The sequence below is a fragment of the Athalia rosae genome, chromosome 4 (assembly GCF_917208135.1).
Source record: "Athalia rosae chromosome 4, iyAthRosa1.1, whole genome shotgun sequence".
Lineage (NCBI taxonomy): Eukaryota > Metazoa > Arthropoda > Insecta > Hymenoptera > Athaliidae > Athalia > Athalia rosae.
Genome location: NC_064029.1, coordinates 14,515,357 through 14,542,413, shown reverse-complemented (window position 1 = coordinate 14,542,413; position 27,057 = coordinate 14,515,357). Strand labels below are relative to the sequence as shown.

At 43.8% G+C, this 27,057-nt stretch overlaps 1 protein-coding gene across 10 annotated transcripts in view; it reads left to right on the top strand.

The window, feature by feature from the left end:
• The window catches only part of LOC105694070 (protein NDRG3), a 45,410-nt gene that overhangs the window by 15,105 nt on the left and 3,248 nt on the right, over positions 1–27,057 (top strand). For 2 of the 10 annotated variants that reach the window (XM_048654350.1, XM_048654351.1), the window contains exons 2-8: positions 6,465–6,546; positions 22,336–22,535; positions 22,618–22,738; positions 23,170–23,458; positions 23,559–23,828; positions 23,924–24,008; positions 26,851–26,895. In XM_048654350.1, coding sequence (XP_048510307.1) covers positions 6,515–6,546; positions 22,336–22,535; positions 22,618–22,738; positions 23,170–23,458; positions 23,559–23,828; positions 23,924–24,008; positions 26,851–26,895 — 1,042 coding nt within the window. In that variant the 5' untranslated portion in view covers positions 6,465–6,514. Of the gene's footprint in view, positions 1–216; positions 235–6,464; positions 6,547–13,972; positions 14,228–16,212; positions 16,544–18,828; positions 18,883–18,912; positions 20,139–22,335; positions 22,536–22,617; positions 22,739–23,169; positions 23,459–23,558; positions 23,829–23,923; positions 24,009–26,850; positions 26,972–27,057 lie in introns of those variants that run through there. The other 8 variants (XM_012414419.3, XR_001103499.3, XM_048654352.1 and 5 more) reach the window with 8 other exon arrangements.

Sequence of the window (27,057 nt, the reverse complement as noted above, 5' to 3'; positions counted from 1 at the left end):
TGGAACATCTTTGGCATTTTTTCCAAGCAGAAGCACTTACCGTCATCAGCCAGCGAGAGGAGGAGGAGGAGGAGGAGGGCATAACGGTACAGGTTCACGGCGGAGTTGGTTCGCTCGGTGCAAGGTTGTTGACCCGGTGTTGCCCGCTCGAAGAGGAGAAGAAGAAGAAGAAGAAGAAGAAGAAGCGGCGAGTGGAATGGCGGTTCCAGCTACGCGTGCACCAGATTCCAAAATGTGAGTTCGGCGAAATGGGATATCAATCGGAGCGTAATTTTCTCTTCTTCCATATCGCGGCGAATCATTTTTTCTCCCTTTGTTTCGTCTTCTCTCTTCTTTTTTTCTCTCTCTCTCTTCACCTGCGCGGATTTTTCGAAACGAGGACTCCCCCGACGCCACCGCGTCTTAGCTAACGACTCCGTTTGATTATTTCTCGTCAAGTGAGCCCCCGATATTCGGGGCAGCGAGATGAAAGGAAAGACCCGGAACGGATGACACGAACGGCGGTACAAACACCGTCGACAGCGGGGGTTCGAATGGTGTGGGTTGTGAAAATATGGGGGAATTTTATGAGTAAACTTTCCGAAAATTTTCTCAGTTTGATCTCGAGAGCGACGTTGAAATATAATTCATTTAACCCTCGCCTCACATATAGAATATATTTGGGATAAGATTTTGCGAATTTGTGTGGGTTGTTGTACGTGATTCAATTAAAACCAGTCTTGTGTTCTTAGCGACGTAGCACCGGGTATTGAAGTAAACTGGTACGGCTAACAATGGATCCTTCTCACCTGCGGAACATCAACGGTTGCTTCCGAGGCGTTGGTGATCTGCGTATACAGAGGCTATGTGAATGGCGAAAACCCTCGTCGAGTGGGGAAGCGGCCAATTTTCTTCAGACAATATTTACCCTACAGAGGGGGAAAGCGACGAAAGATTTCTCCTCGATTAGACTGCTCCAACGACAACGCTACCCATACACCTCCATTCGCCTTTTATCGTACATGTCTCTGCGAGTGTACTTGGACATTTTTCGCGACCTTCCACCACCCGATTCACCGTGGAATTATAATGCAACGAGGTTACGTTGTACCGGCGAATGTTGTTTGAAATAGAAAAAAAAAAAAAAAAAAAAATAGGTGGGCTGATTAATTCGAAATTATCGGTGCGTATCTATCTCGAAAGTTTTTTTTTCTCTGTGAATCGCAGCGGAAGTCGTTATACCATTCAAAATTTTACGGTTCCTCTTTTCCTTTCTTTTTCTTTTTTTTTTTTGTTCTCTCTTTATTGAAAAGGGTGAACGTTTCTGCGTCACATTTTTATACGAAACTAGCACAAGCGGCGGATCCTCGTTTCGATCGCGTTCCGATGTAATTCGTGGAATGGGCGAATTGCGAAAGTTGTAATTTTCAGGCCACGAACGAGAATCGCTAATTATTTGCCCAATACTCGAACGTCTACCGGGACTTTGATATTTTCGCGAACGAGCGATCCTTCGGCGATATCTCTTTCGCATTCATCTTCACAGTCGCTCCGAACGGGGGATCAGAGGGTATTGAAATATTGATGTACACCGATGCGCGAGTTCATTTAGAACTGAGGTCACTGACCGCCCTTGATTGTATCTTCTCTTTTGACGAGACTCACATCTTCGCGAGGTACGTACACGTATAGAGATGAAAAATGACTCGAAACAGTTTACCTCGAGCTTTTGTCCTTACTCCTATCTGTACAATATGAATATATCGGCCGTCGCATGCCGGTTGTTTTTTTTTTTTTTTTCTATTTGTGCAGTTGCAATCGCGGGGAGAAAATAAAGTAGAGAAAAAAATTTACTCGCTCTGGGTCATAATTCCGAACTATATATATATACACGTGTACACAGAACCACGTGAAACCCGAATATATTACCCCTGAGCTCACTGAGACGTTGACTTATCGCCCATAATTTCCGATTACGGTTTCCGTAATCCATTTACGGATGGATTTCGCGTTACACATAGCTCGAGCGGTAAAATATCGGCTCGACTCGCGGTGTATTCGCGCTACACGAAGAAATTTTTTTTGCAACCTATCGCGAACTTTCGAATCCGCAAATCGCCATTGATTATCGCCGTCAACCGCGGCGTACCCGAGATCGTCCCGCAACAAGGACGGGTCAATTTTTTCAGATTTATCATTCCCCAGGACGTCGAGGTGAAAAGTCCGATAAATAATGGACCGTTTAGCTCCGATGCGGAAAAGGTATATTGTGTAGAAATAAAGTTTTTCTCTATCAGCCGCGCTGGTAAGACCTCGTTCTCGAGTGGCACCCCGATGGAACGCGGGCCATGCGGGATAAATCTTGTTAGGTTAATTTAATTTAAACTTTACAAAGTGCGAGTAAGACTGTGTGTGGGAAAGTTTGAACGGTGATACGAGTCTCCCTGAAAAAAAAAATAATTCGAGACGAGCCGCGGGAGTTGTTTTATTTTATTTTTTTCAATTTCCCTCAACTTTTTTCATTCCTTTTTCGTAGGTCGCTATCTCAAAATTGTGAAAAAAAAATAAAACCGGGCGGAAAGATTCATCGAGGAATTAATACCGGGCCCGCATTTACGATATTAACATCTCCTTAGGAAATGCCTCCCTTGTTGGCGATTTTAGAAAATCTAACATCGGGTAAAGTTAGGGCTGTCCAACCTGAACTGCCACGGTTTGAGTACTTGCTTGAACTCTCACAACTTTATGTATTACGCTTTATAATGACGTGAAAGTTTTAATGTACGGTGAACCATAAACTAGGGCTATACCAGGGGGCTCCGAAGAACTGCGATAACACCGCGCTACCAGCAACACGTCCAAAAGCGAAACTCCCGGGATATTCCTCGTAGGGGTGCGGGAGAATGGGAAAATGGGTATGAAAAGACACCGTGCCTGAACGTGCGCCATATTATACCGGTGTATATATACATATAAATGAATTCGTAGGAACATCCAACTTGTATCTCCTAATTAATGCGTGTAGGTAGAAAATTGCCGGGAGTACCGCCACCCACCGAATATTCTCAGCTTATTGGGGTTTTTCGTAGCTACGTTAACAAAGTTCAGCCGGGCGTAACCTTGTCTTCCAACTTGTTTGACTTCTGGATATAAATGGAATAAATGAATTTTGCCCGAGTTACAGTTGCATCAGCAGACGTCATAAATATCGGTATTCGGATACGACTTTGCACCGGGAAATTAAAGATAGAAAAATTTCATCCGCAGCAACGGAATTCGTCGATGAACCTTTTTCAACGACATTCCCACCAGACAATATCCGCACCGTGTCTCTGATGTATTCCACATAATTTTTGCGTTTCTATTATTTAATGTGATACCGAGTCGCAAATTTAATACCCCGGTTTTCCGTTCTCGTTGTGTATAAATTTATGCGCCACGTAATGACGATGGTTTGGAATTTCAACGGATTTCGATTCATCTGGAAGCTGATTAAACTCCGGTTGAAAGGTCATGAGGATTAAATATGGCACGTCTGTCGGTGCGACGATTTACCGTCCTGATGCATCTGGAGTGCTGCCGCTATTCCAGGACATTTCAACTGGGATAATACGATTTCCGGTTTATGGTGATGACGTTCGGTCTATTTCGAGTTTGAGTGCAGGTGTAAGGTCCTCGGTTATCGAAGTAACGGTGAAATCGTAGCGGCTCTCGTGTGTGTGTGTGTGCATACAGTCGGCCTCTCGAAACGCTTGTCGTCGAAACAATTCGAAAATTGAGATACGTCTCCGCGATATTACCGCGAATCGAAAAATAATCGCCGGATACATCTGTCCGCGTAACGTTTGTCAATTTTAAAAACGCGGAAACGGATCGATGTCTAGAGCATCTTGTCGAGGATACCACTTCAATTCCTAATATTCCGCAAAAATATATCAAAGAGAAAAAGCGAACGATGTTATTTCGTTTCGAGCACCGTACTGCCATAATATTGCGTTCGTTTATATGAAAAAAAAATAAAAGTAAGTTTAATTCAATAACGAGACACGAGTAAAAGGGACGATATTCGGAGAGCATGATAATACCGCAGCTGACGCGCGACTGGAAATATGTATACGAAAATATATGAAACGGAGTTAAATACGTTAGCTCGATCGACAAATTCTGGAGATTTTCCGAATCTTGACGCATTGTTGGAATTTTTTGAGACTGCGGATCATGTGACGCTGGCATATTCGCCGGTAATGACTATACCGTCGAATATACCGAACACTTTTTGTTCCAATTGTTGTTCCTGCTTTTGCAGTGCCACCGCTGGAACCGAGCCAAGACCTGGACTACAATATTGAACCTCCGGTATATTTTATCGTCCGCACATGAGAAACCGCTTTACAGTTATATATATATATGTATGTGAGCGTGTAATCTCGATTCAAATTTTCCAAAAAGACCCAAAAGATTCGGAAACGTCGTTCCACTGACTACGCCACATCCTAGGCAGAATTTTTCTAGTCATCTAATCAGCATAAATTTCGTATTTCTATGTTGAATTTTCATTTCAAAAATTCACAAGCGTTACCATACGGTGAACTCGCATTGTATTTTGAGCTCAGGGATTCGAACCCACGAGCTAAATTGATCCATTCATCGAAATTATCGAGTTATCGCCAATTTTTCATTTTTTCGGAACAGAAAAAATGAGATATCTGGATGAAATTGAATCGTCAGTCAACGGATTCGTACTCCTGAGGGCAAAATAATTTGAAAGAGCGTTTCTGGAAATACTTGAACATTTCAACAGGTAAAAAATCAACATTTTCGACTGTTGGTTTTTTTATGCAATTCCTATGTATTTTGCGCTCTGGAATTTCACTCTGCTGTCCAAATTGATCAGACCGTTGAAATGATCGAGTTATTGCCAAAAATGGAGATATCTCGATGGGGTAAGTTCGTGGCTCGCGTTGGGCAAGAAATTAAAATCTTTTGATTCAGTTTCTGCTTTGAATTTTTATGAGTCTCCATCCTTAATCCAACATTCGCAACTGTTGTAAATACTAATATACGCTATAATGAAGAAGGATTAAATCTTCCGTGAGAGTAAAAAATTCATAGGCTAGTGGTAAGACGCGTCTTCAACTCGTGTAATCTTCTTATCATTTCTCTTGAAACTTAACAAGTGTACTTGGCGCATGCGGACACCATCTATTATATGCCAAGTACCGCGTAAAGTCGCTATTCACTGAAAATTAGCAATCCGCCAACTTCCGAATACCAAAGTTACTCGCCTAATGTTTATATTCATTTTGCCGTGCATTAATGATTGCATTAAAACTCTTCCCACTGTATTATACAAAATAATTCTCCCTTAAGGGTCTCACGAGGGCGTGGTTACCAGAAGGAAGGAAGCTGCAGTGCTGAGAATCTGGTGAGACAGGAATCGGTGATTCTCTCGCCGTCTAATAATCAAAACCATGATACTTTTAGGTCAAACCTTGCCGACCTACATTTCGACGCGCACATCCCCGTTATTCCAATTTCTACCTCCTCAACATCCCTCGGGTCGCGGAGGGTTGCATGTGTACAGAGAAAACACGCTCGCCGTACGTTTGAAACCTATAATTTTCGATGCCTCTATGGAATGTTTCGAGTGCAGGTCCGCTAAAAGTTTGCGCTACTTCTACGAACGACGGAATGAAATTTGTTCCTTAACTTTTTCAACGGCGAAACCATCTGCGACAAGACTTTTGAGGGTCTCCGCTCGCTACTTTGGTACAAGAACGGGCGATAAACTGTGAAATAAATTTTCAGAATATAATACGTATAGCTGCTGCCGGATAAGAACGGACAAAACCGTCGTTGCGCGAGCGAAAGAAATGCTCATTTGCGAGTCTCGGTAATAGCGGAAAAGAAGGCTAACTTAGGCGCGAGGTGATATGAAAGCCAGTTATAAGCTTTGTGTAAATATCGTTAAACCTTCCAACGGTATATATAGGGATCTGCGAGATAAGCCGAGTAAAGTACCAGCTAGACAAAAAAGAATTTTAATATCGGCGTTCGTTCACGGTGTGGAAGGTACGTACGTACACGCACACGCGCACACACACCGTGAATATATACCCACCCGCGAATTGCTTGTATAGAAATCGCGTCCAACGGTAGAATATAAACACGAGTGGACTCTCCAAGCCAGTTTGATCAGCGAGAGCGTGTGTTTGATATGCACCACGATTATGCCTCTGTGCCATCCAGATGTAGCTACGTTCGTAAACAACGGTAGAAAACGTTTGCGAGAAAGTTTATTCAGCTGCTAGCTGGAAACGAATGAAATTTCATAAGGCTCCTAGCTACGCATCGACCATAGCGAACTAGAATCCTAGCTTAGAAACGCACAAAATATTTCTTACCAAAATAACGAAGGAATTGAAATTATTGCCGTTGTCCATCGTACCCTGATCTTAGTTTTACTTTCTTTTTTTTGTTCGCAGAACACTTCGTCACGGTGGAACCAGCTGCAGAAAAGAAGCGGTCAACGATCATGGCGGAGACACCGATCCCTCCGAGTACCAGGTCGTATTACCTTTCAATTAAAAGCATCGAATTATTCCACAGGGATATCGTATATATATGTATATCATGAATTCGAACGACTCGACATCTCGCGCGAGGGTATAACAAAACTGTAAAGGTCCTACATCGAATGTACTTCGAAGTGATTCAGCATCCCCAGTATTCCGTTATACGCACGCGAATCCCCGGTTCTTTGGATTGAAAAAAAATAAAAGATCGTTCTCCGGGGTGGCCCGGTGCTCCCACGTGCGTAAGACTTATCGTGTACGCAGGTAACCGAAGATTTACTCATACGTTACGAGGAAAAATGACGAGCGGTGCGGTAGGATCGCTGGATAGGTAAATGTACAGCGTCGGAAGGCCACGCCACCGGCCAGTCGTGATCGACTGGCCACTAGCCCCACCCGAATCTTCCATGAAATTTTACTACCCCTATAAAAACGAACGGTTTCTCGCAAATCCTTATGTTCGCCGGCCATCCCCCGAGCGTTTTATATTCCGACCCCTTTTTCCCTTCGGTTATTCCTGTACCTGTACCACTCGAAAAAAACTCTGTAAAAGCCGGTTTTCCTTTTTTTAAAGGAGATTTATAGACTCGCTCTGATTTCCACCGATAACAACGAGTCTGGGAGTTGTTATTCGAGAAAATTGTTAGCGTCCCACATCTGATTCGGGAAAAAATAAAAAAAAATTTACAGTGTCAAGTTCACGGGACGGGAGATACGAAGTAATCGAGTTCTCGCTCGGCAAGTTTCGGCGATTAATTATCATAATCTCTACGGTGAAAGTGCGGAGACGTGACCGCTTGTCTCCGGTATGGCGAAGTTCGCGGGAACCTTGTCCCTCTTTCAGCGGTCGACGGCGAAAGGATTTTCGGTCCGGTTATCCGAGTCGCTCGGCAGCTCCGAATACACGGGGGGCACATCCGTACGGGCGTATTAACCGGACTGCAGTCTCATTGAGAGTCGCGAGACTAGATAACTCTGGGGGGTGATAGGGTTAGATTCAATCGTCCGTGATTGTTGACCCGCTCTCTTCGCTAGACGACTAACCAACGCTCTTCCGTTATCCTATATTATACGGTCCGAACGACGTCGTCCACAGCTTCATCACAAAACGTCGTAGCGTGGAACGATGATTGCATCCAGAGCTTGTACTTCGAAATTCGTGTCACGTTCGAAATCCTCTAACGCTCAGACCGGTAATATCGCTTTGGATTGAAAAAAAAATAAAAAACTCTCCGATCTACGTCCGCTGGTCAAAAAATAAAACTTTTTAACCGGCGATAATTTCAACTTGGCCGACCGTTTCGTTGATCTGAAATATTCGATGTGTGTTCCCTAGCTTAATTTATTAAGCGGTGTAAACGATGTTTTGATGAAACCTACGTGCCCGGTGTACATAATTAGAAAATAGTTATTCGAGACATACTCGCTTTCTCTCCGTGAGTCGACATCAGGTTTTTGAGAGAGTCTGAGAAAATTTAGAAAAAAAAAGGAAAAATTGTGAACGAAATTCTTATTAAATCCGGGTGGTGAAAAATGCCAAAGTATAAAACCGTAAAAAATAAAAATACGGAATACCTAATGAATTTGGTAATATATTTTTTTTTCCGCGGAAAAAAATTCGTACCCGTCCGTAGAGATGCGGGCGGGTTCGGGTCGTCGAGTAGCACGTGCCACACTTTACGAGTTACAAGGAGAAGATTTTACTTATGCATTAGTTCATCACGAAAACGACTGGTGCTAAGGCGGTTCCACCTGCGCCACCTGAGCCCCACCTTCACCCTCCACCTAACGCAACCATGGAACCCTCAATAACTTATGAACAACAAGATCGCAGTTGGACCTAACTGCGCGGCGGTCGGAAGAGATCGATGAATTTTCGTCTAATGCCGTCCGCTTTCTGAAATTTAATTTGTTTTTTTCATCATCGTCATCATCATCGTCATCTCGTATGCCGCCGCCCCGCCGTTCGTCGCTCCGTTACATTTTTCCCAAGTTTGTTGATGCAATAAAAAAGCGGCACTCGTAGTCGGGTATTTAACGTGCTCCGCGGGTTACGAGCGTTAAGAGTAAACTCCAGAGACCGAGTTCGCGTACCACCATTTCGCGATGACGTTCGCGTCGACTTCCTGTCGTTCCGCGATTCCGCGCCAGAAGAACCTCGAGTATATCGCGATGGAAAAAATATGTATCAAGCCCGCGGGGTGCTGCCGTCTCGGGTTTACGGAAGACGAACAGCTATTTCGCGAATCACGTCCGCCCGTACCACATGCCGATTCGAACGGCGCTGACTTTTTTTGTTGCGAGAAACCGAGAATTTTATTATACATTCCACATCAATTCTTCAGCACCCGAACTCTTGTATATTACTGTACCGAGGGCGGAAGAGTTGCCGCGGCTTGAAAAATCTTGTTTCCGGATTTTATTTCATACTATTTTTTTTTCTCTCCTATTTATTTATTTATTTATTTTTGACCAGCGTACGTACATAGAGCCGCGGGGAAAAATGTGTGAAACTAAAGCGCGAGTAGCGGGAGCGGAAGGATTCACCTCTGACCCCTCGACTTTATGTCCTCCGCAACTCCCCCCCTCCCGTCGCTCGCAACGTAACGAAAAAGGCGGCTGGGTTTAACATAACTCACATAAATCCTCATTCGTCTCATGGTTTTACCGGTCGCGGTAATACGCCGGATCGTTCACATGTTTGGATCGCGATCAAGGAGGGTCAGCTCATTCGTTATTTAACACGGCGTATCGCGACCTACACACCCGAGATCCGATTGTACACGGACGCCTGTGTTTGTAAACGGAGCGCTTACGGACGATCCGAAATATGGGTGCGTCAAAATATCGGAAGTCAAACGAGTATGGATCGCAATTGTTGAACCATAGGCGAACACCGTTCCCTCGGAAACGAGTACGATTCGATTATCCTCCCGGTATTTAACTACGAACGCACGAAATTCACGATCAGTCGATTTTTTTCCAACCGGCCGAACAACCGTCGCGTTTTTCCTCGTTAATAAGCGTCGGTGACTTTCGCTCGGGTTTTGCCCATAACAGTACAGTACATTACATGTGATAACTACACACATCCCAGCCTTCTTAGTATCTTCTTTTCCTTTTTTTATTTTTTCAATTTTGGGATCAGAAGGATACAGGGGTGGAAAAATGGTGAACGAAGAGGTAAACGACGAGTCAAATACTACGTCAAAGGTGGAGTCGAAATTGCCCCGCGATGGGATTTCCATTTCCACGGACTTTCCGTCTCACATGAAAATCGAAGCGATCGATGGGATGTCGCCGATCACAGCTATGTATCGGGGAACGATGGTGACGAAGGAGAACGGTCGACTGACCGTGCACCCCCCTAAGGTGGTGATAATCGAGGGATCGATCAGGTAAAAGTTATTTTGTCCGAGAAAAATTTTTCCCATCGTCCAGTTATTTCGTGGGGTGAAACGAATATACCGGTCCGCAGTTGTAATTCTTCGAGAAGTTCGTCGAAGTGTCGCGAAATTTCGCCGAGTCTTTCGAAGGTTGGCAGACTCCGGGATCCACCGACAACTCCCGGTGGTTTCACGGACTCCGTGTCCGTATTAAATATTTAATGACAGAGGATCTGATCGATGCGCTCTCCACGACCCGAAATACCCCATCGCCTCCTCCTCCTCCTCGTCCTCCACCTGCTCCTCCTCCTCTTCCTCGTCTGCGCCCTCGTACCAAGTAAGAAGTTAACCTATCCCGAGGGAACGGTGGCTCATACCAATATATTTCTCGGTAAAATGGAGAATCTTAAATCCAGGCTTTTCCGGGGTAGTTCGCGGCATGGGCAGGGATTGGCAGCTCCTTTGATGCCCCGAAGACCTTCTAGCCAAGAATTTATTGGCGTTTTGATGAAAATATCGCGAACTTTCGGCCGGCCAGTTGGCCCTTGGCTATGAATTTTAAAAGACGCGCTTTTTTCTAATTCTTTTTCCCTTCCCCCCTTTTATTTTCATGTTTTATACAGTTTCGTTTTTTTGTTCTCTCTTTATCGCTACGGTCAACCTTGTAGCGCTTCCGAGAGACCGCGGCGCCGCACGGTATAACGATCGTTCCGGTATGTGCCAACTTTGAAGCCATTTCTAAAACCCGCAACGCAACATCGGCTTACCCACATGTCTACAATAATTCGTCTTGAGTATTATGCGACGTCGACTAAGTTGCAGCGAATGCGATCGCGCGCTATTCGCATAAGTGGCTCCGTTATGAAAACTTTTGAATGGATAGCGCGAGCACGGTCGCGCGGAGGGCGACGCGGCTCAAACGGGTATATAATTTCCGTAAAAGCTCGCTCGCCGTAGAGACGCACGGCGACGAAGAAGAAGAAGAAGAAGAGGAAGAAGAAGAGGAGGCCTTTTCTGCTACAATCGGTGAAAGTGCCGGAGTAGAGAGAAGAAAGGAAAGAGAGAGAGAGAGAGGGACGGAGTCGGATAACGAAAAAAAGGGAGTCGGGTAAAAAGAAAACTTTATGTTTCTCATGCAAATACACCCCCGAGCATTGCGGGACAAATTTTAATTCAACATTTCACGAGATTGCTACCGTCGCGAGTCGCCCCGTAAGTTCTCGACTTTTGGCTTCTTCGCGAGTTGTCGTTGCTGCAGTTTGATATTGTCCTCTTCTGTATGAGGATATCTGTGACACGTAGGGGCAGGTAACTCGGAGGAGCTGGAACCACTCAAAATGATAATACAAAAGTTCAAAGGCTCGCTCTGTTTGCACCTCTGAAATACCAAACCTGAACATTGTCGCCGTTCCTCCCCAGAAACGATAAACTCAAAAAAGCGAACACCAACTCACAAGCGCGTATCGCTGGATTTCGCTAAACGCCCTCCAATTACGTCACATATCGCCCGGAATCAACCCGCTCAGCTCGAGCTCTGCTCCCAGTTTTAGCGAATTCCAAGTAAGGGACTCGGGTGAGTGAATCGGAGGTACGCGAAACGATGACCTTCTCTCCGTACGCAATGACTGGATCCCTGCGAAATGGATATCCCGCGTCTGTAAATCCGATAATCCTCTACAGCTACGCGGGATCAGCATCAGTTGCGAAAACTTTGCAATAGATACGCAGCGAGGGAGGGGTTGGCGTATTACCAGGTGTAATAAAAAATCCAAGAACGAGGCACCAGGGTGTATTCCCAGCCCTGGTTGCCTTCCGTTCTCCCGTTTTTCCCCCGCGCTACTCTAACGGGTTTTTTTTTTTTCACCACCCTCCCCCCCCCCCCGCACTTTACCACCCCGCACACAGCGGAATTCCACCCCTAGTCGTATTCTAGGCTTCATCTTTGCGAGGATATTTTCTTCGACTGAGAAAATTTCGTGTCACCTCTACTCGATGTGACAGGGAGTTTCGCGTATCGCACGACTTGGATATATATATATATATATATATGAATATTATATACCGTAGTACGTGTTCTCGGGGAAGACAGTGGAAGCGAACTGTGCATTAATATTAGATTCGTAGAGGTAAGCGTGCATCGTTTCGTCTACCGTTCACCGAGCAAGAATAGTTCGCCAGACCGAGGGGGTCAATCTTGAAATTTCGCCGGATTCCGGGTAGCGATTGCCAAACGAACTTCCCCCGAGGATTTTACAGCGCGTTCTCACCCTCCGGCCGTCGATCGATATCAGGCTCCGGAACCGAGAGCGCTGTAACAGGTGTTTAAATCATACGTTTCCATTGATAAATAATTCATAATATTATTTAAACGAATCCACACCACGCCGGCTGTGGCACAACTCCAAGACGCCCTTTCGCAAATCCTTACTACTGCAGGCAAAGTTCGGGAAATTTGTACGCGCAATTATGTAAATCCCTTAGAATCTTCATTGTACCCATCTTCTCGTGTATATGTATATATATATATATATGTGTGTATATACGTTCATGTATATTTATGCGTGGGTATACACCAGTGTATAACGTTCCCGGTTCACGTGGCACCCGATTCGCGGTAAATTATAATCTCGACAAGTTGAGAGATCCCTTGATTATCGGATGAAGAGATATATATATATATATACTATACATATACCCGGGGTAAGTCAACCGCGGCCGAACGAGGAATTTCGCTCGTCATTCGCACTCCGTACAACTTAGCTGCCACTCGAAATGGTGAGGGAGAGGGAAGAAAAAAAAATTAAACCCTAAGCGCCGATGACCCACCCACCCCCCCAAATATCCTGCAATAAATTATCAAGTTTATAGGAGGCTCTGCGTTCGGCTATCCGTCACCTTCCACGACGTCCGAAATACCGTGTGCAACAAGGCCTTTCTCCCGATGCCGAGGGATGAGACGCAAAACGCCGTGTAGGGTCGCCATCCCCATCCGTGGGAAACGTCCCGGTTATTGTATTATAAAACACCTTTCACCCCGCGATATATAACAGGTGGCGCGAGGGGCGGGAGGAGGGGAGGAGGGGAGGAAAAAATGCGTAAATACATCTCCGTATGATAAATAGACTACACGGAATACATGTATACGTGTATTTCCACGTGGGCACGTGCCTCTCGCGATTCGAGAAACCAAAACAGAAAAAAAAACTAGAGTGTTGTTTGAAAATCGATGCAACCGTTCCAGCGAGCTTACAGACGAGTAAAAGTTGAATCGAACGTATAGGTGCGAGAAACTCCAGTAATCTGGAAAGAAATGAAGATAGTATTTATGCGTCGTGAGGTCCGCGCGAATCACATTGTCAGTAGTTTACTTTTATACCTTATGTAAATCTCCTATAGAGATAAGCGCATGAAATATACGGCGGCCATCATCCCTTTGAATTATGAGACTGAACTACATATATACATACACAGGTGCTCGACGTGTATTAAAATCCTTTTAACCGAACATAAATAAGAGTACGCTCTCGGTAATCTCTACCGGATTATCTTGCCTCTCTCCGAAAGCAAATGGAAAATATTCTTCGCGCCTTCCGCGAGGCAGACGGTTAACACCACCACCCCCCGGGGAATTTGTACCGTCTAAACCCTTCTTTTCCAACTAAAAATTTCGCAAATCCATATCCTTTCACCACCGATTCCAAAAAACGATGTACGCGCGTTTCGATCTCGTGAATTCCGCTTCCCGAAAAACCCAAAACCTCCTTCGTTCCGCCGTTTTTTTCCCCATCGCCGAAGCTTCTTCCCAAGGTCGTGCGGAGGTCGACGAGGTTTACCGTGCGTCGCGTCCGTATCGGACGAGGATAAGGACTACGGTTTCAACGGTCGTTTCGAACGGGAACGGGGAACGGACTACCTTCGATCGTGAAAGGCGAGTAGTAAAAAGTAACCGCTGGTTACTGCCTCAGCTTCAAGTAAGTAACGTCAGATGTCCATCTCTGCACGATTCCCGGAATTCCGAGGGTTTCTTCAGTAAGATGCGCGAGCGTTTTTGTCTGCGCAGACCACATCGAACCAGTGAAAAACTCCGCAGCCAATAATAATCCCAGGCAGCATCGGTTCGTAGAAACGACCGTCAGTCCATCCCGTACATTCCGCAGCGAGAATCGCTCCGAAATTCAAAGGGATTTTTCGATCGAGGGCAGTAGTCTTTTTCGTAACGCTGCAGCTTTTTCTTGGCTCTTCGGGTGTGCGTCGATCCCCGGTAAAAGTTCGTAAGCCGTCAAAAAGGTAGGTGAATTTAATTGATATTGAACAATCGTCATCCCGAGTAATTCGTTCACCGTACCATATACCAATGTATGATACGTCAGGACGATGCAAATTGAAACCATTTGTAACTGGTATACGCACGAGGCTTACTTCCTGCGTTTGATTGCGCCAACGTCGTTACGAAATTAATATCAATGAAATCTTCAATTTTCACGATACTCGGACCACCGACCTCCGCTGAAACAGTTTAAAGGGACGAGGAGGGATGGCTTTAAATGGCTCGAATGTTACGTTTCCCTGAAAAATCAATACCCGGCCCAGTTGAACGATGGAATTGTGTTGCCAGTGGTCTTACCAGTAACAAGTGCGACAAACCCGATTCGTATCGACGTTCAAATTAAAACTCGATCGATTCGCAACTCTTAATTGAAATTCAAATTTTGAATATTCATTCACCGGGTCCCCGTTTAATCTTTGTATTATTTTCATTGCCGATCATTTGTCGCGCGTTGTACAGTCGTGTACGGTGTACCATTTGGATTACGGATGATTTTTTTTTACACTTCGTTTTAACGTCATTCGTTTCGGAGGTTGAAAATTTCATTTAATCTCCTCCTCTCATCCGACGACCGACCGTTGTTGCAACGTCTACGAACAGGTACGGTTCTCATACCTACCCACGCATTCGCCGACTGCATAGTACTCTCATTATTCAAGGAAACGAGACGACGATATTCCGATGTATCGATAAACGATCAACGAATGACAGAATTTTCCTTTCATCAATTATTACAGCACAAAACAACACGCCTTTCCAGACAAACGACCGCACACACACACGAAATATACCCGCACCTGCGGCGTACATAACGAATATGCAGCACGCGCGTATATCGTACCTTACTTTAATATCATTAATATATTATCCGTCTGTGGTATATACGTGTGCCTCAGCAGTTCACACACACACGCACACACGCACACATTCATACGATCGACCGCACGTGTGTGCACCAGTCGGGTGTCCTTTTGATATTCGAAATGTTTGAAAAAAAAAAAAAAAAGAAAGACCTACCGAATGTCGGAATCGCGATTAGGAACGATACGCATCTGAAAAGAAGACCGACACACGTAGCGAGAAGTTTGGTATGAAACGTGCGTGATTTGACGTTCGCACACTTGTCTCTGTGTCTGTATGAAAAAAAAAAAAAAAATATCGCTTTTATACGTCTCATACGTATATAAATTTGTATATATGTTATACCATGTTTGTTGGGTGGTTCGTTGTTAAATGTTCGATGTGCGCGCCCTTCGACGAGATGATCGTATCGACTTTTCATCGATCATGCACCAGAAATCACCTTCACTTCCCGATCCAGTGTTTTGCGAATGTTGTTGTTATGTTTTTTTGTTTTTTTTTCTCTCTCTCTCTCTTGCGAAACGTTCCGATTGATTCTCGCCGGTTGAAACTCACTCAACGTGCGAACGGATAGTGTATCATTCGGTTCGTCCGATAAAAAGAAAAACGAGATAAAAAAAAAATAACGATGCGGAAATAATCACACCCGTAATTTATCGGATAATTACACCTACACCACAATACAATCGGCATGCAAACACCGCATGAATATCGATGTGTCATGTTTATTATATTTCTATGAATATGCATGCTGTATATTATATTACACACCTATAGGCATCTTATTTCCCTAAATATGAATCACAGGGGGTGATATCGGTTCGCTGCCGATGACCTGCTGTCTGTTCGAATTTCTTCAATAAAATTTCTCCGGGTCGATTTTTTATCGAGAAATCCAGGCGGTGGTTTGTTCGGATTTCGGGTTACCGGCAGCGTACCCTTAACCCCCGGCCCCCACAGCCCCGCCCGCCCTTGGAATTTGTCGTATTTTTCCAGTTTTGATTTTCATTTCGTTCTGTCTGGTTTGTTTGCCTTGTTGACGTACGAATTGGCATATTGGCTTTGGGCACGCCTTACCATCCAGTCTGCACGCGGCCCATTCGGCAACCCCGTCTGCTGCTGCAACCTTCTCTACAATTTGAAGACGACCCTCTGGCCCCGTCCCCGCGGCGGTCCTAAGGGAGTCTCTACCCGATAGCCATGCCGGCAGGTACGGGCGCTTCGTACAGGTCGTTAGGTGACCTGGGCGAAGACGTCTACAAAAGCACGACCATTGCGGACCAGACGCAGAGCACCGGGCAAAGCGTACTTGAGAGTGTTAAGAAGGCGTTCAGTTTCGCATCGCCGAAAGTTGAGATAAGGAAAAAGGATCCGTTGATCGAGGATCGCCGGGAGTGCGTGTCGATCGTATCAAGGTAAGTCTGATCGAAAGTTGAACGTCCAAAGAAATGAAGGGAGAGAGAGAGGTAAAGACGAGAGAAAAAAATAAAAAGGAGTAGAGTAAAAGAATTGTGCGCATGCAAAGCGGGAGAACGAGAGATATATACTATGGGAATTTTGTTGGTGTGAAAGAAATAGCGAAAACAACGATGAACTGAAAGCTGTAGAGAAACACGTTGGGCTTCTTGGGCTTCTGGCTTCGGAATTTGGTGTTGGGAGGGGGGTGATTTTGTCTCTTCATTTTCCGTCACGTCTCTCATTCATTTCTCCATTTGCCTGTAACCGAACGTTTGTCATTAACACATCCGAATAGCACGCCCTCGTTCGTTAGATTTTTTTATTTTTCTATTTTTCTAATTTTCTATTTTTCCATTTTTTTTCTTTCTTCTTCTCCGATCCAGCGTACTGCATCGCTGAGGGAAACCTTTGACGAGGGTGGTAACGGTCGCACCGTTGCCACCTTTCAGCGAAACCGTATAAAATGAATTTTCTCTTTTCCTTTCTTTTTTCTTTTTTTTTTTTCTTTCTCTTTTTTTCATCCGTCGAGGCTTTACCGTCCGACTGATCGATCGGGAGCTGACTCAACGTTCCAACGACTCGCCGAACGAGTCGTCGAAGGATTTCTTATTCTGCTTTACCTGCGTTTTTGCACACGTTATATATATATTATATATACATATAAAGACACACACGTCCCACGTGCGCGTAGCTGTATTCGTACAACTCGTTTGCATGCAAAAAATACAGTGGGCAAAGAGCCAACGATCCAGGCCAGGTGTCGGCGATCCTGCGGGATCGCAAAAAGGACGATCGAGAAATCGGTCGAATTCGAGCCCCGTTCGCAGGTACTGTCCGCACCGAAATTTTCAGGAAAAAAACCCATCCCGTCGTATTCTCTGCGGGCGGCGGGGCGAACGCGAAGCTCGCGTAAAAACGGGTTCGTGGGGCTCATCCGGGCTGATCGAATAGGCCGATCGAATCAATAGCGTTCACGTGGCTCGACGGGCTAAACTTATTTCGTTTGCGAGGCGTAAATATTATCCCGTAGCAGAGACCATCGGCTAGCCCGGTGAACTATCGATCACCTTGGGTCCGAAGACCTCGAGGTAAGTCGCATGCTAGCTGGTTTATTGTAAGCGGAAGTGTACCGAGAGATGTTGAGGTGAAGTAAGTTACACTCGTCGCGTCATCGCTCGATGAGATTACCTTTAAGCTAAAGGATATTATATTTTGCACGAGCCGTTAAAACACCCAACCCCCCTCATCGTGCACACCCTTATACCCTCGATAAAGGTAACGCTTCGCTTCGAGATCACCTTCAACCGTGCATCGCACTTGCATTCTACACGTAAGGCTATATATGTATGTATGTATGTATTGTTCATCACCTGTACGCCCATTCATATACGATCGACGTTACATTTTACACGATTATTATTGACGAACGCGACATTTTGTTTTCGAGTGTGTACACACCTGAGTTCGCGTACTCGTCCAAAGTCCACGTGTGACTCAAGGGTAAATGGCATTCGCTGGTCGCGTGCTATTTATCCTGGACGATCGAAGGGTGCGGGTGTAACGTACCGCGTATACGTATACTTGTTTACGTTTTTGAAAGCTTTCCATAAAGTGCGACGTGAAAAAGTCACCGGCGTCGACGCGACGTTCGAATGACGACCTTTGGACGTTAACGGGGTGTTAAAAAAACTGAAATCATCGTAGTTTTTCTTTTAGCGTAGTTGTGTAACGTATATATATATACGTATATGTATACAATATAATAGAATGTCCAGATATAGAGCAGCCCGCGCAACCTTTGCCAGGTAAGTGTGACTCACTGGGATCGATGGGGAAAATGTGGAACGCCGCGATGCCCATGCTGAGGTTGTCGTATATACCGTTGAACCCCTATATATTCTAATCAATGAATACGCGCCGCGACTGAGAAAATTCTTCCTTGGCAACTGTGTCCGCGGCGGTGAGTCGTAACCGTCCAGTAGTGTACAACGTGAATGAAAGAAAAGAAAAAAAAAACAAAAATAAAAAACAGAGTCTAGAAAAGAGACGAGAGTTTTTTTTTTTTTTTTTTTTTTTTAATTTAAATAACCGCCTGTTGTTCGTTGACGTAGGCTTGCTAATTATTTGAATTAACGGTAGTTAATATTAACCAGCCTTGCGGTGTCGGCGGATTAGCTGGAGTGTGTAGTAGTCGAGCCTTTAGGGCCATTCGTATGATTATTCGCCGCCATGTTTGTTTTAGGGAAAGAAACAAGATGCCGACAGCAGCAAGTGCCGAAGAATCTGCTCTATTGGGGTAAGTTAAAAATGGCACAACACACGACTTCCTCTCATTCCCTCGATAGTTCCTTATGTGTCATGCGCTGCGTAACGTAGAATCGCAGTTTTAATTTTCATTTATTTTAGACGAATGCAACATCGTTCGAAGTACTCGATTACCCTGCGAACTACACTGCGTCCGCACATTTTTTTAGACCGATCGAATTTTACCATTCGGGGAGATTACCGGAAAACCGGATATCGCGATGGTCGTTTTGATTTTCCAACGAACCCCACGTTCCCCTGCCCGCGTTATATGGGAATCGATAAAATTGAATCGATCCTGAAATCCCACTGTCATTTTTACCGCATTCGCGTTATATGTATATACCCCTCGCCAACGTATGAACTTCCCTTCTGTATTATCTATAGAACGGGTCACCACCGTTCGTTCGTTCGTTCGTTCGTTCTGCAGGGAAATTTTCCACCAGCTCCTATATTTTGACCTAGTTAACGTCCCCGCAACCGTAATTGGAGGCTCTCTCACGACATATACGCGAGTAAAAACGTACAAGTAAAGCGTACCCCCTCCTCCGTCTATATTCGCCGGCCCCAGGAGTCGGTTAATGGGATAGAGTGCAGCTTGATTCGTTCGCGAAGTTTATGAACAAAATTTAAAAAAAAAAAAACAACATTTCATTCCAATTAACATATCGCAAATAACGTGTACGAGGTCCTTGTGAAATTCGTTCTAACGTCGAGTTGCACCTCGGAAAACGGTAAAATTAAAGCAAAAAAAAAAGAAAAAAGAAGTAGGGGGTTCGACCTGTTGCAGGATCGGAATTAACGTACCCCGATATCGTTCCGTCTTCGCTCGTTCGTTTCGTAGACACCGAGTATGACTCGGTTGAATTTCAGAATACCGGGGGGGTTTTTTAAGCGTTAGCTCGAACACTTCGCAGCTCTCCAATGTATGTATGTATAGGTATAACGAGACGGGTAACACGGTGCGCTTAGTTTCCGGCGTATAATTTCAACTGATTACGGGTAGAGTAGTAGGCGGAGACACTTTTAAAGAGACCTTAGCTGTCGCGGGTGACGTTAAAGTCGTGTGATATAAAAGGAGGAATAGTTTTCAGTCGTCCCGAGTTAACGAAGACGAGATAAAATACGTGTACCTATATATACGTGTATATACGATTATAAGTATTCACACCGCGGCGTTCGGTGCTCGCAAAGTAATTAACAGAAAATTAACAGTAATTACATTGAATAAACGAACAGCGGTTGCAAGTAGGTATATTTGTACACTTATATACATATATATATAGATATAGTAATTCGAATTTGCGAGCCTGCACGTAATCGCTAACACATCGTAGCCGACGACCACGATCACGACCGTGGATCGCGTTGTTCCCAAAATCCATCATTAACGTCCCTCCGTCGAGTAATACCTGGAGTAACAATAGGCGCTTGGTAATTACCTCGATATTCGAACGTTTCGAAGGGCTAGCAGACGCCTTGGAAATAGAAAGAAAATGACAAAAAGAATCACCAAATTTCCCAACGTACACGTTTAAGGTAACATTTTGCATTGGGTTACATTTCATAATTTGTATAATGTATTTGGATCGAGTTATGAGTTAGTAAAATTTTTCTCATCGATTGAAGCATGGTAGAGCGCTGTTGAACACACGAGAAAAAAATTAAAAAAAAAATAGAAATAGAAAAATTTCTACGTATTCGTAGTTTTTGAAACTCTGAACAAACACTTTGTGCGGCTGATTTCAACGGTTATAACGTTGTATTTCTGGCAGGGAATTATCCTCGCTCGAATCATCGGCAAGGGTCCTTCGAAAGCCGGCGTTAGCCGGCGATCAAGGTACTCGATTTTCCTCAAGCACCGTTTCACCCTCGCCGGTATACCGGGATTTATCCGAGCCTGAAATAATCGCTCGGCTAAAAATTCCGAAGAACCGAAATTTTTTTTTCCTTTTTTTTTTTTCATCATCCGCAACCTTTCGCGGTAACTTTACTTGACGTAGAAAAATTTTCTGGTCAAGTATCGAGTGTCGGAGTATCGGATGTTGCCCTCACCGCAGTCACGATAATCCCCCTCCTCCATCCCACCTCCTACCTACCTCCCTGTACGCTCTACGACGTACAGAAAAATTCTGTCTTCCTCCTCCGTCGCATCTCGATCACGATTATAATTTTTTCATCATCGTTGTTTCTTTATTTTTTTGTTTGTTTTACATCTCGTTTCCTATATTCACGCACCGCTGCCGGGGGGAGCCGAGGAAATGCTGCCGACGACTTATCGTTGGCTCGGTAGCGAGTTCGTTGGTATTCACGCTCGTAAACCCGACGTTGCACCGGGTTCTACGGGACGGGGAACGGAAGCGAACGTACGTTCGTACGGCGTACGTAAAATGCACAAACAGCTCCGCAAAGGCGCGGCGGTGACGTTATCTCGATTATTCGTCGAAGAATCGGTTTTACGAATCGGAAAAAATATGAATTTTCATTCGTTTTGACGGGGCGTTAAATCGTCCTTCGACAGAAAACGAAGCGCTCCGACCGCGAAGGGGATATACAACTTGTATCCGTAGACTCGATGGAACTGAATCGCGAAATGACGTAACTTGCAATCGGAGTAATAAACAACAGAATGCGATGAATCGATCGATGAAAATTAATCCCTCCTCGCTAAAACTGGTCCGATGATACTTTTTCCACGAAAGAACGAGGGTCTCGTTTCGCCTCGGGGATCGGATCGGATCGTACGACGGCTGTAAAAGTTATTTGGCTCGCGCGAACCACGTATACAACGTGACGCAGAGTTACGGCGTACGTCACGTCGTATAAAAGTTTGTTTTTTTTGTTTTTTTTTCTTTTTCTCCTCGAGGATCGTATCACCGAGAAATTAGTTCTTCCCTATATTTCTCAGGCCTCGTAAACTCTCCCCGCAGCTCCTTCGACTCTCGGGCGTGGCGGCGCACGCTTAGATCAATACGCGAAACTTGAACGTACACGAGAACGACGACGTTTTGTCGGTACACGGATCGTCGCATGTGAAAAATTTCGTCACGATTCCATAAAGGAATGGAGAAAAAAAAAAATGAAAAATGAAAAACATCAATATCGCTAACGGTTTTCTAATGCCATTGGGGATGCTGAATCGCTGGTAACTTCAGACTTGAAAAGTGCGAGCGATAGCACCGCAGGTGTCACAAGTTACCTGTCTAACCTGTGTGAGATTTTTAAATAATTTTGTTGGGAATTTTTCATCGCCAGCTTATTTTAATTGAAATTAACTCATTCGCTTTGATAAATCAGGTTGCCAAATTTTCTGCTTGGATCGTTACGATCGATTTTCACGGCCACGTTGTTCTTCATTGTTTTAACGACGATCTCTCGTCGTTCGATTCGATGGGCGATCGAGACGACGAACATGCGTGAATATTAACGATATTTTCTACGACAGCACGATGCCTTCAGACAGCATGGACGATATTGAACTGAAAAACATCCAGCTCCAGTTCCCTGAACTCCGGTATCTGACTCGCGACGACAAACCTGTACGCGAGGAGCGGGTCGAAACGGACAAGGGTAGCTTGCTGGTAGCCATTCACGGGAATCAGGGAAAACCAGCGATTTTAACTTACCACGACCTAGGCCTTAACTGTGAGTCCGACGAACAGATATTTGCCCGTGAATCGTTCGACCAGAAGCGATCTAACGATAGCCACGATTTTATTCACTCCAGATATCTCGAGCTTCCAGGCATTTTTCAATTACATCGACATGCGTGTTCTCCTCGAAAATTTCTGCGTCTATCACGTGAACGCACCTGGACAGGAGGAAGGCGCACCAACGTTGCCAGAGAAGTGAGAAATCTTTTTCTTCATTATTTATTCTTAAGAAATAAGTAACGCGCTTCCAAGAGTACACAGCTTCGCTCGGCGTTTCCATTTTTTTTTTTTTTTCGTTTTCTTCTTCTTTTTCTTTTTTGTTCCTCGTTCATTCCGGAACTACTCTACGGCCTGAGAGAATTGAATTAAGCATCGCCATTATCGAGATCCGCTTTCCCGAACGTCGGAGATGTGATGGATCCTTTCGAAGCATCCCGGGACGTGATTCGATTACATGACGCGTAGCGTGTGTAGACCTTGGAGCGCTATAATTTGAAGATAAAACGCACGAACTGGATGGAGAGAAAATTTTCCGGCTCGTTTGTTCTCTCGATTTTATTATCGGAGCGTGTATACACGGTTATTATAAAATTGTTTTATAATTTTTGAAAATTGATTCGTTACAGCTACACTTATCCGTCCATGGACGAGCTCGCGGAACAGTTGCAGTTCGTTTTGGGGCATTTCGGTCTGAAATCTGTGATCGGTTTCGGGGTTGGCGCCGGCGCTAATATTCTGTCAAGATTCGCCCTCGCCCATCCCGAGAAAATCAACGCGTTGTGCCTAATAAATTGCGTCTCGACGCAGGCCGGTTGGATCGAATGGGGTTATCAAAAACTGAACGTGCGCCACCTCCGTTCCCAGGGGATGACGCAGGGTGTTCTAGATTACCTGATGTGGCATCACTTCGGAAGGGTGAGATTTTTCACTCTCTTATGAAAATTTCCTCCCTTTTTTCTTTCCACCCCGCCGATCGAGTTCACGCTATTTTCGCTTCTTCGATGGACATCCGCAGGGCACCGAAGAACGTAATCACGATCTGGTGCAAGTTTACAAGACCTACTTCGAGCGACGAGTAAACCCAACGAATCTGGCCCTCCTAATCGACAGCTACGTTCGTCGCACCGACCTGAACATCGTACGCGAGTTGGACCCGACCCGTAAGAAGGAAGGACTCACCCTAGGGGTTCCAGTTATAAATATTACCGGTTCGTTGAGCCCTCACGTCGACGACACCGTTACGCTAAACGGTCGCCTCGATCCGACCAACAGCTCCTGGATGAAGGTGAGGGATGATTATCGAAACGGAGAAAAAAATGAGATCAAGTGTACGACCGATCGTTGAGAGTACATCCGTCTCATTATTTCGTTTTCCAACAGATTTCGGACTGCGGAATGGTGCTCGAAGAACAACCGGGAAAAGTCAGCGAAGCCTTCCGACTGTTCCTTCAGGGCGAGGGATACGGTAAGTGAACATCGAACCGATCCTTTTCTGCGTAAAGCACCGTAATTTAAATTAAACTTCATCACAAGTTTCATTACTTGAGCGAGACCCGTTCGGGCATTCCTATAGCGCATGGGACTGTAACATATTATAAAAAAAAATTAGAAAACAACCCGAAAACCGCTTCGTGGCCGCCTTACCGACCGAATCTCATGCGCCTCGTCCCGATGCCGTGATTCAATTGATTACTCGTAACGCAGTTGAAACGATTTATGTAAAAAATAAATTCGATCGAATATCGTCATCTCCAAGGATCAGTTTGATCGTGGGTTAAACTTAGCGTGAAAATTATCTTGGCTTCGAAAAATCGGTGTAAATACATTCAGAACACAGGGGTTCGACAAATTGATTTTCATTTTTATAAATTAAATTCATTTCAAATGAACATAATTTATGCCCAAACGATGATTTTCGGTAAGGTGGCTACGCATTGCAGGTAATCGAAAAAAGCTGCCGCCTTGAATGAGAAAAGGCATTGAAAGAGGAAAGAAGAAAAAATGAGTCGTTAGAGATTTCATTTCGATCTCGACGAATTTGCATCTTTTATTTATAACAGTAATGGTACACGCAATATACGTATAATTTTATTCGAATATCACAATGGATTGAAATGTTGTACACATATATAATTATAGGTATATTTCATAGCGTTATTGTTCACCCAACATTTGAGTAGGTATATATATATATATATATATATATATATATATATGTATATATATATTATCATTACGATCGCATCATTGTACTGTCGTTGTTATTATGGTTGTTATATTGCCGTAATTATTATTCATAATTTTACATGTTCGTTTTCATCATTATTAATATTACACTGTTATTATAAATTAATTTATCATTACCATTATTATTAATAGTTTGTTTTCTTTCGACCCTGAAATCGGGGAATATAATTGCCTGTAATCGAAGGATCGCGAAGCTCTAGATACGCAGCAATTTTCGCTGGTTGAAAAAATATTCATCATTAAGAAGGGATGATTATCATCATGCACAGACTGCTTGTATACTGATCATCACAATCATTCTATTTAATCGTATACGGTGCGCGTATTGCATATTATAATTATACGTATAATTTATACTATCAGTTCAATGATTCTGATCACGATTGATTTGATCAATCGTATTTATCCTTAAAAAGCTCATTGTTGCGTTTTGCTTTTTTTGGTCACAAAATTCTACACACTGGCACTTTATCACAGTAAAAAAGAAAAAAAAAAAAATTTCAAAATAAATTGAAACACAATGCTTGTTACGTTACGAAAGTTGAATGGGATTGACGAACTTTTAAAATTGAAAAATTATATATGGAACGTTAAAATTGAATGAAAAATTTACCTCGTTTCCGTGTTTTTCCGGTGTTGCGATGAAAATTTTTTTTTTCTGTTATGTAGAATATCAGTAGGAATAGCGATGTTTCTCCTCCCCAAAGATTAAGAAGAAAAATAAAAGAATCAAAAAAGTTGTAGGTATTTGTATCCGAGTCAATTCAGACACACGAATACTACACTGTTATACCTGTACCATTTCTGTGCCACCAGAATTATTGTTATTAAGGTTGTAACCAAAGGTTCTGAATGTGTGTAATTTCCATGAGAAGAAGAAAAAAAAAAAAAAAATCGCAACGAAACTTCGTTAGAATATTATATATGTCCTATGTTGTTAACGGCCTCAATGTCTCTCTTTCGTTTTCAATATGGGGCTGGGTTTTAGCGTTATAAGGGGTTGAGGAAATTTGTCGGGGGCTTCGGGGGGTCCGAGCGAAAAGATTTTCACTCCTGAGTAGATCATGAAAATTCAACGAGTCGAATCGCGCTGGATTTTTCAAGGCTTTTTCGCCCTAAATCATCTCTCGATTATCATCGACGGGTTAATCCACTCCCTGCACGGTAATTCGAAGTTTATCGTCGCTCTTCCTGTTATCTCGTTTGTCAAAGGGTCGGCCTGAACTCCCCTTTTCCCCCGTCCGTTGCCGCCGACCGATCGATCCGCGACGGGCATTCGATCGCGCGAATCTCGCGGCTGTAGACGAAGACCTGAAACCGTCTTATCACTCCAAGATCCATCCCCAGCTTCGGTAATAATGTAATTTCGATTGACAGCTATCATTTTGACTTGATAAATAAAATGAAATTATCAAAAATCATCACGACTGATCTCTATAATTTAGGTTCTTCGTTACATTAGATTTGTATTATAATATTTTTTGTGATAACATTTCTTTGAAAAATTGCGAATTTATTATTATTATTATTATTACTACTTTTTTTTCTCCCTCTCGCCCCACGCGCCTCGGAGTCTCGTGTGGTATGTATATTACAAAATCATTTTTAAAAACTTTGATGTAATCACATCCTCAAGCTTTTTATCATTAGCGTTTTCCCTGTCTTGCGTCAAATCATTGATTTCTCACCGTTTCATGTCCGTTCATTACGTTCTTGTTTTTTTCTCTTCCATTTTCAAATCTTTTCGCTTTGTCTTCGACTACAACGAGTGAATTCATTACCTCATCCTGCGAAATTACGTCCCAGAATCAGACGGGTAGATAAATTTCCTTAGATCACATTACGTGGAAATCCAAATTTGTTCACGTAGTTACTACCATGTCATTAAAAATTTTCACGTTTGTTCTAAAATCGATGCGATTATTCTTAATGGTTATTTTTTCTTCTCCGAAACCCCGTATCGGCACGAGGCCCTCTTAGAACGAGCACATGATTGGTTTTTTTATTTTCAAACGTTATCCGGTGTTTGTTTTAAAAGATTTTATTTTTATGCGTTTTAGTGGTGAAAGCCCCGCGGCAGCTCACGACGTCCTCATCACTCGAAGGTAATTGTAATTAGGAATTGAGACAACGAGGAGACAAGTGTACCGCCGATCAATTAGGCCCCCGTCTAAATGTTAAGTAAGTCACCCTCAAATCTAGAGTGCTACTCAAATACCTGTACTCAATCAACTAATCGAACTTTGATCTAACCCAACTTGAAGCTT